General features: G+C 53.3%; 1 protein-coding gene across 5 annotated transcripts in view; it reads left to right on the forward strand.

Moving 5' to 3' along the window:
• Window positions 1-6: 6 nt before the first annotated feature.
• The window catches only part of Rhbdl3 (rhomboid like 3), a 69,393-nt gene continuing 57,300 nt past the window's right edge, over window positions 7-12,099 (forward strand). For 4 of the 5 annotated variants that reach the window (XM_055619603.1, XM_055619601.1, XM_055619605.1 and 1 more), the window contains exons 1-2: window positions 7-254; window positions 1,698-1,721. In XM_055619603.1, the coding sequence (XP_055475578.1) occupies window positions 144-254; window positions 1,698-1,721 (135 nt within the window). In that variant the 5' untranslated portion in view covers window positions 7-143. The remainder of the gene's footprint in view (window positions 255-1,697; window positions 1,722-12,099) is intronic. The other variant, XM_055619602.1, reaches the window with a different exon arrangement.

The raw sequence follows: 12,099 nt of genomic DNA on the forward strand, positions 1-12,099 counted from the left end.
CGCGGCGACGAGGGCGGCGCGGAGAGCGGGGCCATGCGGGCGAGCGCGGAGGCGGCGAGGCGCGCAGCGAGCTCCCGGAGCGGCGCGGCCGCGGCGGCGCAAAGTTAGCCCGGCGCCCCGGGACGAGCGCCGCAGCCTGGGCCATGGGGGAGCACCCCAGCCCGGGCCCCGCCGTGGCCGCCTGCGCCGAGGCGGAGCGCATCGAGGAGCTGGAGCCCGAGGCCGACGAACGACCGCCCGCCGCGCCGGAAGACGTGAGTGCATCCTCCCGAGCCCCTCAAACTTTCTAGGGGTAGGGGGCGCCACGCGCGGGGACGCCGCGGCCTCCGCTCCCTCCCCCGGGGGCAACTTGGAGGCTTCAAGGTTATGTCGCCGGAGCGTCCGGGTTGTGCCGTGGGGGGGGCTGACGGGGGGGGGGGGGGGGGGGGGGGGGAAGGCTGGGTCTCCGCAGATGCCAGCGCGCGCGCCCCTCCCCCGCCCGGTTCCCACGGCTTCCCCTGCGGGACGCAGCCCCGGCCGCCGCGCCGGGAACCTGTCGGCTGCCGAGCCCCCTCCCCGCGCGCCTGGTGCAGTGCCCGGGACACGGCGTTTTCCTGCAGAGGCGGCCGCGTCACTGTGGTGACTCCCCCTCCCCTCTCTCCCCTCCCCTCGGCGACCTGCGGACTCCGCAAGCCCCGGGAAGAGACCGGCGCCGCAGATCCCCCGGCTCTGAACCGCGCAGACCGCTCCGGAGACACCCCACCCCACCCCCCTCTCCGCTCCCCGATTAGCATCCCGTCCGGCATCTGCCCTGTCGCCGCACTGATTGAAATTCAAACTGGTCCCAGTCCCTGAACCCAACCAGAGCTGGAAGAGCCGGGGCTCTAGGGTGAAATGTTCCCAGCGGGGGGCCCGGGAGTCCGAGACCACGGCGGTGCCAGGACGGTCCCCTGGGGCAGGCTAAGGGGGGCTACCCCAGAGGGCATCCCTGCCATCTGCCGCTCGCATCTCTTGTCCGCTGTCCTGGGAGGCTAGGTAGGAGCTGACACTGGGGAGCCCTGGGCCACTGAGTTGTTAAAACTGCCCCCTCCCCGCTTCTAGCCTCTCACCCCCCCGCGGGGTGAAATTAATCCAGGAACCCCAACTTAGGAAAAACACAGCCAGCCGGAAGTCTGACCTCTCTCCGGCTTGCGTGACCGAACCTGTCACTTTCTCCTGCCCCTAACTCCCTAGAGAGTCTCATGGACTCAGTACTTACAGTCTTGGAAGCATATTGGGGAGCCCCCACCCATACACACAAAAACCAAGCAGGCAAAACTAGTGCTCGAGCAGGGGCAGGTCCGCTGAGTAGACTCCTCCGACAGGCAGGCTCTCGGGGCATTGCATTTGGACTCTGAGGGTAGGTGTGGACGAGGCCTTTTAGGTAGCAGAAGTTATCTGAAACCCTGAGGCGCCGTTGGGAATCGTTCTTAGTCCCATTCCTGCCTCTGCCTGCCCCGCCCCAGAAACACCCCGTCCCCACCCCGTCCTGTGCGTTTTCTGCCTTTGCTCGTCCATGGGGATTTTCGGGGTTCTTCTGGTGGGCCCCTGAGGATGGTTCTGACTACTGGGCAGCTGCTGGGAGGTGATGTCAGAAGCCTCCGGGGTCTGCGGAAACCTTGGTGATAAGTGCCTCTCTTTCTCTTCCTGCTCTCCTGCGCGGCCTCCCTCCCTGCCAGCACTGGAAAGTCCTGTTTGAAAAGGTACGTGAGCAGCTAAATACCTCCCTTCCTCCCAGCCTGAACCCGGTCTATGTCTCCCTGCCTGACTGCGTGGGCTTCCCTAGCTCGGTGCTCCTGAGGTGGTGACGTGCTGTGGAGGCGTGGCTTAATAGATCGAGGGCGGAGCCACACCGGGATTGGGTATCGGAAGACAGCCTTCGGCTCCCTAGAGAGAATTCTTTCCTCCTTCCAAATTCTCCTTGCACCACGGCTGGGCTTACACCACCCAGGAATTGGACAAGTATTAAAGTTTCCTGTATGCAAGTGGGTTGCAGTAGGAGGCTGGGGAGGCGGGGGAAGGGGCATAAAAGAACCATCCGGCCCCCTTTCTGCTCCTGTTATGAAAATGCTTGGGCCCGGTAGCATATAATCCCTGTCATCCTTAGGGGAGGGGGGTTTACTCACAGGATTGGCTCTTTCGATCTTGTATCTCATTCTGCAGAGGGGATGGGTCAGTGCTGGGCAGTTACCAGTGAAAAGCAGTACGTGACCTTAGAAGTCCCAAGTGTGGGATTTGAAGCTGGAGATGGACATTTGACCTTCAGCAGGAAAGTGGTTCTTTTTTGCTAGGTACTTGGGTATTTCCTCTCCGTGCTTGTACCACAGTTGAGGGGAAGAGCTGCCGGTGTTGGTAGACTCTGGATACTTAAGCCAACAGCCAGACTAGCTTTGTGCAACTGTAGATCTGCTGTTTAAGGCAAGTGTGTCGGCTCACACCCGAGGTGCCTGCATTTGGGGGGTAGAGGCAGGACAAGTTCAAGGCCATTCTTGGCTACAGAGCTGCTTTGAGGCTAGCTTTGGTTAGTTGGGGGGGGGCAGTTGATAAGGTCTTCTTTTTTTAAAAAATAGTTTTTATTTTATCTTCATTGGTATTTTGCTGCAATGTATGTCTGTGTGATGGTGTCAGATATGGAGTTACAGACAGTTATGTGGGCACTGGGAATTGAACCTGGGTCCTCAGGAAGAGCAGCAGTCAGGGCTCTTAATGCTGAGCCATCTCTCCAGCCCTGAAAAGCCTTTGTTTTTCAGTGTGTATGGGTGTTTTGATTGTATGGGCACCATCTTTGTGTAGTGCCTTCGGAGGCCAGAAGAGAGTGTCAGGTCCTCTGGGACTGGAATTACTGATGGCTGTGAGATGCTTTGGGGGTGATGGAAACTGGACCTGGGCCCTCTAGAAAACTGTAATGGTGGGAGAGGTGACATGGGCTCTGGGCGAGGGACGTACTCAGAAGCTGCTGAAGACAGGTGGCTCGTGCTAGCCGGTTTTTCACTGTCAGCATATAAAGAGAACAGATTTATTTTGGCTTGTGGTTTTGGGTATTATTTTTTGAGGGGGGGTTTCGGGACAGGAAACAGGGTTTCCCTGGGTAGCCCTGGCTGTCTGGGAACTCTCTCTGTAGACTAGGCTGTTCAAACTCAGATCCACCTGCCTCTGCTTCCCGAGTGCTGGAATTAAAGGCATATACCACTGCCCCAATGATTTTATATATTCTAACCTATAATTTGGTGACACCCCCTCCCCCCAGCAAGGAAGTAAACCAAAGCAGAAGTATGTAGTGGGGTGAAAGCCACAAGCCTCATGACCATAGGAGAAAGAGAGGGAAGAGACCAGAACCCCTGGCCCCCTTCCAGACACCCCCAGTCACCTAAAGGCTTTTTACTAGACCCAAACTCAAGCTTCCCCACTTCCCAGTAGCTCCAAGCTAGGGATCAAAGCTTTAACACACGTCGCTTTGAAGGTGACGAAGAAGTAGGAAAGAAGAGATGATGGGAAAATAGGAAGATACTAACAAACCTGAGTAGTTGAAAGGAACCACATCTCCAGCTAAGATTCTGAACTTAAGGGGAGAGGAAAAGTTGGTGTGTGCGCTGGCAAAACAAAAACAAAAACAGCTTTAGTTACAAGTTTAATGTGGGAATGGGGACCCGGCCAAATGTGATTTCGCCATGAACATGGACTTGGGCTTACGGGGTGGGGGGAAGAGCCTGGGTGAAGATCTTAGGGGACGTTCTCCTTGACTCCTGGCTCCCATCCTGAGGGCCACCCACTCTCCCTCTGGTCCCCAGGAATATCCCACTGCCGGCCTGACACCTCGAGGCAGGAGGGAACCGTGGCTCTGCCACTGTTACTCTTACCACCAGGCTGCCAGCCCTTCACACCTCCTGCCGGATTTAGAATGAGAACCTAGAACACAGTGTATCATGCTTTTTTTCCCTCTGTGTCTTTCACATTTGACTAATTTCCTTTGCCAGTTTCTGTGTGTGTAATTACATTTTAAAACAAACCGTCTGGATGAATGGGAGAGAACTTCCAGTGGGAAGTACAAACAGCTGGAGGGCAGCCCGAGCGGAGGGTGTGCGGCACCCGGTGTCAGCCGTCGGTCCAACCGGAGGCAGGTCCTGGTGGGCATCCCATGAAGCACCTCCTGCTTCTGGAGAGGCCCACGCAGAAATCACCCCAGGCTGGGGGTGCAGCTCGGTGGGAGAGTGCTTGCCTAACTTGCACGCGGCCCTAGGCTAAATTCTCAGCATTGCAGAGATAAAAATAAATAAAAGGAGAGCCAATCAATCATTCTGACAGACGAAATGAATTCCAGGAAAGCAGCCACCAGGTCTTACTCTGGGCCATTTTTCTCTTACAGTAAGCTCTGTCTTGAGTTCTTCCTTTTCTTCTTAAGATTTATTTTATTTTATTCATATGCTGTTTTGCCTGCATGTATGTCTGTGTGCCACGCGTGTGCAGTGCCCATAGAGTCCAGAAGGGGCCCTCGGATCCCCTGGAACTGGAGCATAAGGCAGTTGTGAGCTGCCATGTGGGTGCTGGGAATTGGACCATTCTTACTCAAACTACCACAAACTGTTTCACAAGTTCCCCCTCTCACCGGCATCAGCCTTTAGCCTTTTCCTTCTCCCAGAATGAGACTCCTGGGGAAATTCCAGCTTATTGGGAACTGACCTAGTTAGGGTTACCACTGCTGTCATGAAACACCATGACCAAACACAACTTGGGTAGGAAAGGGTTTATTTGGCTTACCCTTCCACATCACTGTTCATCTTTGAAGGAAGCCGGTACTGGAGCTCAAGTAGGGTAGAAATCTGAAGGTAGGAGTTGATGCAGAGGTCATGGAGGGGTCAGCTTATTGGCTTACCTCCTCTAACTTGATTTCTTTCTTTCTTTTCTTTTTTTTTTTTTTTCAAGACAGGGTGTGTTTCTCTGTGTAGTCCTGGACTTGCATTATAGACCAAGCTGGCCTCAAACTCATAGAGATCCACCTGCCTCCACCTCTCTGCACCTGGCTCAGCCTACTGTTTTATGGAACCCAGGACCACCTGCCCATAGGTGGCTCCACCCACAATGGGCTGGGCCCTTCCCCATCAATCGCTAGTTAAGAAAATGCCCTGTAGGCTTGCACACAGCCCAATAGTATAGAGGCATTTTCTCAATTGAAGCTCTCTCCTCTCTGATGACCTTAGCTTCTGTCGGGTTGACACAAAACTGGCCAGCACAAGAACCGTTGTTTCGGTAGATATCCAGTTCAGTAGAACAGCTTCATTCCTGTCAGGATAGTTAGAGGTCAGAGGCTTTGGAGCCGCTGGGGCAGGGGACACCAGTTGTCCCCCGTTTCCAGGTTGTTGAAGGCGGAATTGGCTCCACTCTTCATGCCATGTGGTTCTTTAATGTGCAGGGAAGCCTTGCCCAGCATAAAGATGACTGGACCCCACGGGTGAGAAGCCACCACGTTAGCCTTGCAGTCTGGTGGCTGGCTACCCTTCAAGGAAATGGCCAAGATGTCTTCTGGGGTTGGTGGTCAGGAGATCAGGCAACCCTGGCCTTTGGAAGCTTCTCTGCCCCCACTGTTCTGACCTTTGTCTGATGTGCTCACAGTGTTACCAAAGGATTAGTCCTGCCACTCCTTCCTCACACAAGCCACCACGGGGAAAGAACACGAAGGGCCACCCCCTTCATAAAGTTAGTGTAGGGCTGGAGGCTAAGAGTTGCGTAGCATGTGTGAGGCCTTGGGTTTAGTTTCTAGTGTTGCAGATACTATAGTAGTTGCAGTAATGACTGTAAGAGCTATGTGTTGTTATAGTGCAGTATCATGGCAAAAATTTCTTATTGGTTTACTGAGAAATCATTTGAACACTGCTTTCATGATCCCTTCTGTGGTTTCAGATCGGAGGCAGTTTCTGTCTCTCTCCCCAGCCAGTCTCTTAGTCCACTCTTCTATTTTCTCCCGGTGTTACAGAGAGATGCTCGTGGGTATTGAGACTTGAACTTGGGTCCCCTAGAAAAGCAGCAGGTGCTTTTGACTGCTGAGTCATCTCTCCAGCCCCCAAAGCCACTTCATTTTTAAAAGTTGAATTTAAAACCTTAGATTTATATATTTCTTTGTGGGAGTGGGGCGTCACATACTTGTGGAGGTCAGAGACATCTTGTAGAAACTGGCTTTCCATTTTTTGGTTCTGGGGATTGAGCTCAGGTTATCAGGCTTGGCAGCAAGTGCCTGTATCAACGGCGTGAACTACTTCCTAGGTTCTTCCCAAAACCAAGTCCAAAGGAATTTTCTGCTTTCTTCCTCCAGTGGCTTGCAAGCCTGTGGGTCTTCTCTTGGCCTGACCCAGACCCTGACATCATTTGTAGTTTCCGTGCAAGCTGACTGAAGGTGTTGGGGGTGGTCATGGGGCATTGGTAGCTGAAAGGAAGCCGAGATGAAACTTCTGAATGGATTATGGATGAGCCACAGAGAACAATGCCTTTCCCCAGAGACAGCCACATTGGTCATGGCCCCAGAACACAGGATTAGCCAGCCGAGCAGGGCTCCCAGAGAACAACAAAGCCATGGTTTAACCGGAGCCCATTCCTGAGCTCTGCATCTTAGCTCCCTATCAAGTCACCTCCAGGACCACATCCCTGCCCTGCTCCTACTGCGGTGACCTGGTAGTTCATGAGTTTATTAACGCTTTGATCCCTGGGCATTCACAGAAATGCGCTCAGATAACAGTTTAGCAATAGGGCCAAGAGCTCGTAGATCCACAGTAGTTTGAATGAATGATAGGTCAAAGGAGAGCCCTGGGGGTTAGGAAGATGGCTCAGTTGTTACAGATCTTAAAAACAAACAAAACTATAGCCCAGTGCGTGTCATTTGGGGGTAAGGAATCCTCTCCAGAAGCAGCACCTGATCATGGGGTTCCATGACCATGTCCCATCCTCATCCCGCCACTGCTAGCTCCTGCCTGGTCAGGGACCATAGGTTATGAGACAGTCAGTGGAAGCATCTTGTTCAGTCTGCCCATTCCGAAGGTGAGGAAAGAAGGTCACGTGGCGTGATGATGCCTGAGTTTCCGTGTGCTTGCCACCAGGTCCTGCAGACTCCTTCACTTAGTTGGCACCTTGCATTGTGATGGAGGCAGGTGGAGAGATGACACCCCACTAGGCTGGCAGCAGTGGGCAAGCCAAGCAACCTCCCCAGACTTTCCATGGAAACCGCAGAGTGATAGCTGACACAGCACTGTTGGGAAGACAGGTGGAGCGTGCGTAGCTCTTGGCATGGTTGGTAGGTTTGTATGTCGCTGGCATGTCAAGAAGTGAGTCCTGCTGCCCAGATGGGCATGGACAAGTAGTAGATCCAGAGCTTGAACTACAATGTCCAGATTCCTAGTCCAGCAAGGCTGCCTTCCTGGAGTGGAAGGAAGCTAAAAACCACATCTCCTGATGAGCTTTCCAGAAAGAGTGTTTGGACAAGGCTGTCTGGTGTACGTTGATGCCAAGCACTGACTGCTCACCTGGCTTGTCTGTGCACTATAGGGTGAAAAGGGAAGGGGCAGGACCAGCTCTCCAGCCACTATGTGGGCCAGGCCTCCTCTCCTCCTACTTGGCATTCTTGCTGGAGCTTCCATTGGTGGCATGGTGTCATTGGGCCCAGGATACTGTCTTATGTTGCAGGAACAGATTCAGTGTGTTGTGAGCTGTAAACAGACACAATCTCAAACCCCTTTTGGAGACTTTTTGTTTAAAAATGAGTCTCTGCCTGATTCCATCCCCCAGCCCATTTCTGAGATAAGGTCTTGCGATATAGCACCTCTAGCCACACTTCTAGGGAAGGTAGCAGAGAACAAGGATTTAGATTAAAGAGGAGAAACAGGGCAGATGACAGGGTCCCTCCCAATTCCACCTCCTCCTACCAGCCTTGCCTGCTGCTCTCTGGAGGGAGGCTTCTGGGTTTATGGCTATGACTCGGCTTTGGTCCCTGGGTAGCCCTGACAAACTGGGCTGGCTGAGTCAGTCCAGGTACCACGTCTGTTCCTCATCCCTAAGACATTGCCTCTGAGTCACAGCCCCCCTCCAAGCCAATTAAGAGAAGACAAAGCTGTCCATGAGCCTCTCAGGAGGCCTTGGGGTAGTGCTGAAGAAGTTGGGGGTCTTCTGGGGCAGGCTCTCACTCAAGTGGAGAGGGCCAGAGTCTGGCAGAAGGAGGCTGCTCTCACCCATCAATGCTCACCTGTCACAGTTCCCACATCTGGGACAGGCCCGTCTCCTCCTGCTTCTAGCTGTTGGTTTTCTGGAAATGCTGTTTGTCCAGCATTTCCACCAGCCCGGACTCAGACTGAGGAGCCTGTTCTGCATCCCTGACCAGTCTGCTAGCTTCATCCATTGGGATTTGGCTCTGTGACCCTGTGATGGGAGAGAAAGGGTGTTCAGGAGCCTCATATCAGGATTGGTGCCTGCTGAGGCCTGAGCTGCCTCCCCTAGCTACCTGTGGTGGCAACAGAACGAAGGGAGAATACTGGGGCTCCTCATGGTTTTAAATGGGGAGCCTGGAGGGCAAGGAGGACTCAGAACCCTTATTTCTGACTGAGGCTTGGGGTCTGGGGAATTGTACCCCTCCTTGCTCATCCTGGAACAGGTCTGAAGGCGCCTGTGCTCGCATGGAGAGCCGTAGTCAGGGGGGCCATCTCTGTGGGCTTGCTTCAGTTTCTCTGACTGTTAAATGGGACTAATTAAAACAATTGTTTTCTGAAAGTCAGTGTTTTAAAGAATTAGAGGGAAGGCCAGGCTGTGGTGGTGCACGCCTTTAATCCCAGCACTCAGGAGGCAGATGCAGGCAGATCTCTGGGAGTTCAAGGCCAGTCTGGTCTACAGAGTTTCAGACAGCCATGGCTACGCAGAGAAACCCTATCTTGGGGGGGGGGGAGAATTAGAGGGAAAAGGTCATGGGCAGGACAAGGGGTGGGCTTTCTCTCTCTCTGGCTGGATTAGCATCCTCATTTGCAAGGAAAAAGTAGAAGAGAAAGCCCCCACTCTCCCATCACAGGCCTCCTGACCTCGCCAGCTGCAGCCTGGACTTTTTAATTTATGGGGCTGTAAATATCCATGAATGGGCCAGAGTTTCCCAGTAGACTGTGGCATGCCCGGGGGGAGGGGCAGCCCTGCTGAGCCAGAAACTTGGGACAGCCTCATTAGAGGCCCAGGGAATGAAATAAGGAGCTGACAGATGGGGGGATGCCCCACTAGTAGGAGGGCAGCTGTCTGCACCTCACCCTGTCTTAGCACACATGCCCTGGGGTCACTTCTTTCTGGATAGACAGGAGACAATTTGGATGATTTGGATACAGATGGGAACTTACCCAGATCCCAAGCCCCCATGTTCAGGGCCTGAGAGGTCTTTGCGGGATGGCAGCTAGTGTGTCAGCTCCAGGTGCTGCCTTTGGAGTCATTTTGAGTGCTTACCGCTTTTTATAGATCTAGGAGGAGAGGGTCTTCCCAGGAGCGAGACTCGATCCTGTGCAGCTTTCTGGCCCGCAGGGAAAGAGAGGCTGCTGTCCGGGGTGCTGAGCAGGCAAGCAGGGGTTTGTCCCTGAGAGCTCAGTTCTGTGGCCTCATTAGGCCAATCACGGATTTCTCAGCGTCTCTTGGGACCTGGTATCCCCAGCCAACCTTCTAGCTGGGACCAGATCCCACAGAATTCTAGTTTTGCTGCTTCTGGTATCAGCTGCTTGAGAGCCTGTGACACTCAAGAGCTGGAGGCAGAGTGCTGGTTCTCCAGCCCTGACAAAGGGGTATGGGTTTTATGAAGGGAAATATGATTGCACTGTGGACTTGTGGTTGTTCCTAAAGGGTCCCACACAGTGTTATGGTCAAAAATAAATGCTGTGGTCAAATAAGGTCGAGTTATAAAGATGTGGAGCTGAAACAAATTTTCACTGCTGGGCCTGGCAGAGCCCTCTCTAATGGTGTTTACATCATGTATTCCGTGAGGGCTTTCTAACTATGAGAAATAGAGTGGTTTTTGTTTAATGCCAGGTTTCCACCTGCACCCCACTCTGCCCCCATTGTCATCACCTACGGCCTTCCAGGAAGTCCCACGGAACCCTCATGGACCACCCTGGGTCTAGGCCTTCATGAAACACACATTGTGAAGATCCTGTGTCACGAGTTTCATTTTGTACAACTAAACAGGGCTGAGGAAAGCAAGAGAGAGCAAGGCTAGGGTCAGTGAGCCTTATGGAGGAACCTCAAATTATTTGTCCTGACCACCTGCTGACTCTTTAACTTTGAGCTAGTCTCTCTTAATATTTCTAGTCTCTGCTTGTTTCACATCCATAGAATGTGGGTGATGCCTGAGCCACAGTAGATGCCTAGCAAAAATGTGAGATGTATGGGTGGATGGATGGATGGATGGATGGATGGGAGGACTGGCCAGGGTCTTTTGAACTCTTCAGCCACAGTATCCCAGTGGTTGGAGGATCCCAGGTTCTCTGTTCGAACTTGAGCAGCTCAGCTCTTGATGCCTTGGCTTCCCACCCCACCTCTGCCTCCCAAGAAGTGGCTTTTATGATAGTGAGTACTTTGGAGATTTTTGTGAGGCTTAAATGGGAGGAGGGAAGACCACGTCCAGCTTGGTCGGGACACTTTAGAGTGAAGAAGGCCCGGTGGGTCGTGTTTGGAGAACAGGTGTGAGTCAGTATGGCCCCACCTGTGGATGGTGGATGGTGGCCTGAGGGTTCGGTGGCCTCACATACACTCAGCGAAGGCCTCACATACATCAGCTAGTTGTACTGTGTTGTTCAGCTGGGAAGGAGGCGAGTACATAAACAGGCTCAGAGTGGAGCTGCCTGTTCCACGGAGGGGCCCCTTAGTCCCTCCCTACTGCCTCTGGGCCTCAGAGGCCTCGAAGGCCCTAGCATTCTGCAGTACCCTTTGCAAGCCATGAGGTTTCTTCCAGAGGTTTGGGGGTTTTGCTCTTGTTTTGAGGCCCTGTTCTCCTATAGCCCAGGCTGGCTTCAATTTGATATATAACAGGGGCTGAGGTTGAACTCCCAGTTGTCCTGCCTGTCTTCCAAGTGCCACGCTTATAGGCCTGCACCATCATACCTGGCTCCCCTTCCAGCTATCTGGACCCAGATTTATGAGTTCCCAACCGTCTAATGGCTAAGGGTACCAGGACCACCTCACTTCCCATTTGCTCTCTGATGGTACTGGAACTTACAATAGAAGGCCAGCTGTCCCCACAGGCTTAATGGGCTGTGGCTTTCTCTACCCTAGTCTTTTTTTTTTTAAGATTTACTTATTTTATTATGTATACAATATTCTGTCTGTATGCACACCTGAACACCAAAAGAGGGCACCAGATCTCATTATAGATGGTCGTTAGCCACCATGTGGTTGCTGGGAATTGAACTCAGGACCTCTGGAAGAGCAGCCAGTGCTCTTAACCTCTGAGCCATCTCTCCAGCCCCCTCTCTACCCTATTCTTGCTATTCTATCCAGGGATGAATATGGCCTCTTCCATCCCCACAAGAAGCAGAGCTTCTCCTGGCAATTCTTTGGTGGGGAAATTGAGGCACTGGAGTTGATGAATTAGCCCCAGCATGGCAGTTTGGGGTGGGCTCCTGCGAATGGAGAATCTGGCGGGTGATTTTCCAAGACTGAGTTTCTCAGGAACTGGCACAGGTTGGAGGTGAGAGTGTGTGTGTGGCCTCGGGCTGGGAAGAGCAGCAGACACCTAGCGGATTAGAGGCCTGTGCAGGGCACTGGCGGGATTAAAAGTCCCCTTGGAGCCTCTTGAAGCTCTTCTCATGGCTGAGGCTAGAGGGCAGGATTGTGGAGGGCTATCTGGTCGCCTCTGTGGTCAGCCTCCTGTGCCTCGCTTGAAGGTAGGGTTCTTGCCGATGGTGAAATCTTGTCCAGCACCTTCTTCTCCCCGGCCTCTGCCCTACTCACTGATTGACTCATTCCTCCAGTGGCCGTGATTTACCACTCTAGACTAATCCTGTCAGGCTGCCTCCAACCCATGTCTGTCTCTCTCTCTCTCTCTCTCTCTCTCTCTCTCTCTCTCTCTCTCTCTCTCTCTCTCTCTCT

The sequence above is a fragment of the Psammomys obesus genome, unplaced genomic scaffold (assembly GCF_907164565.1).
Source record: "Psammomys obesus unplaced genomic scaffold, mPsaObe1.curated_primary_1811, whole genome shotgun sequence".
In the NCBI taxonomy this organism is placed as follows: domain Eukaryota; kingdom Metazoa; phylum Chordata; class Mammalia; order Rodentia; family Muridae; genus Psammomys; species Psammomys obesus.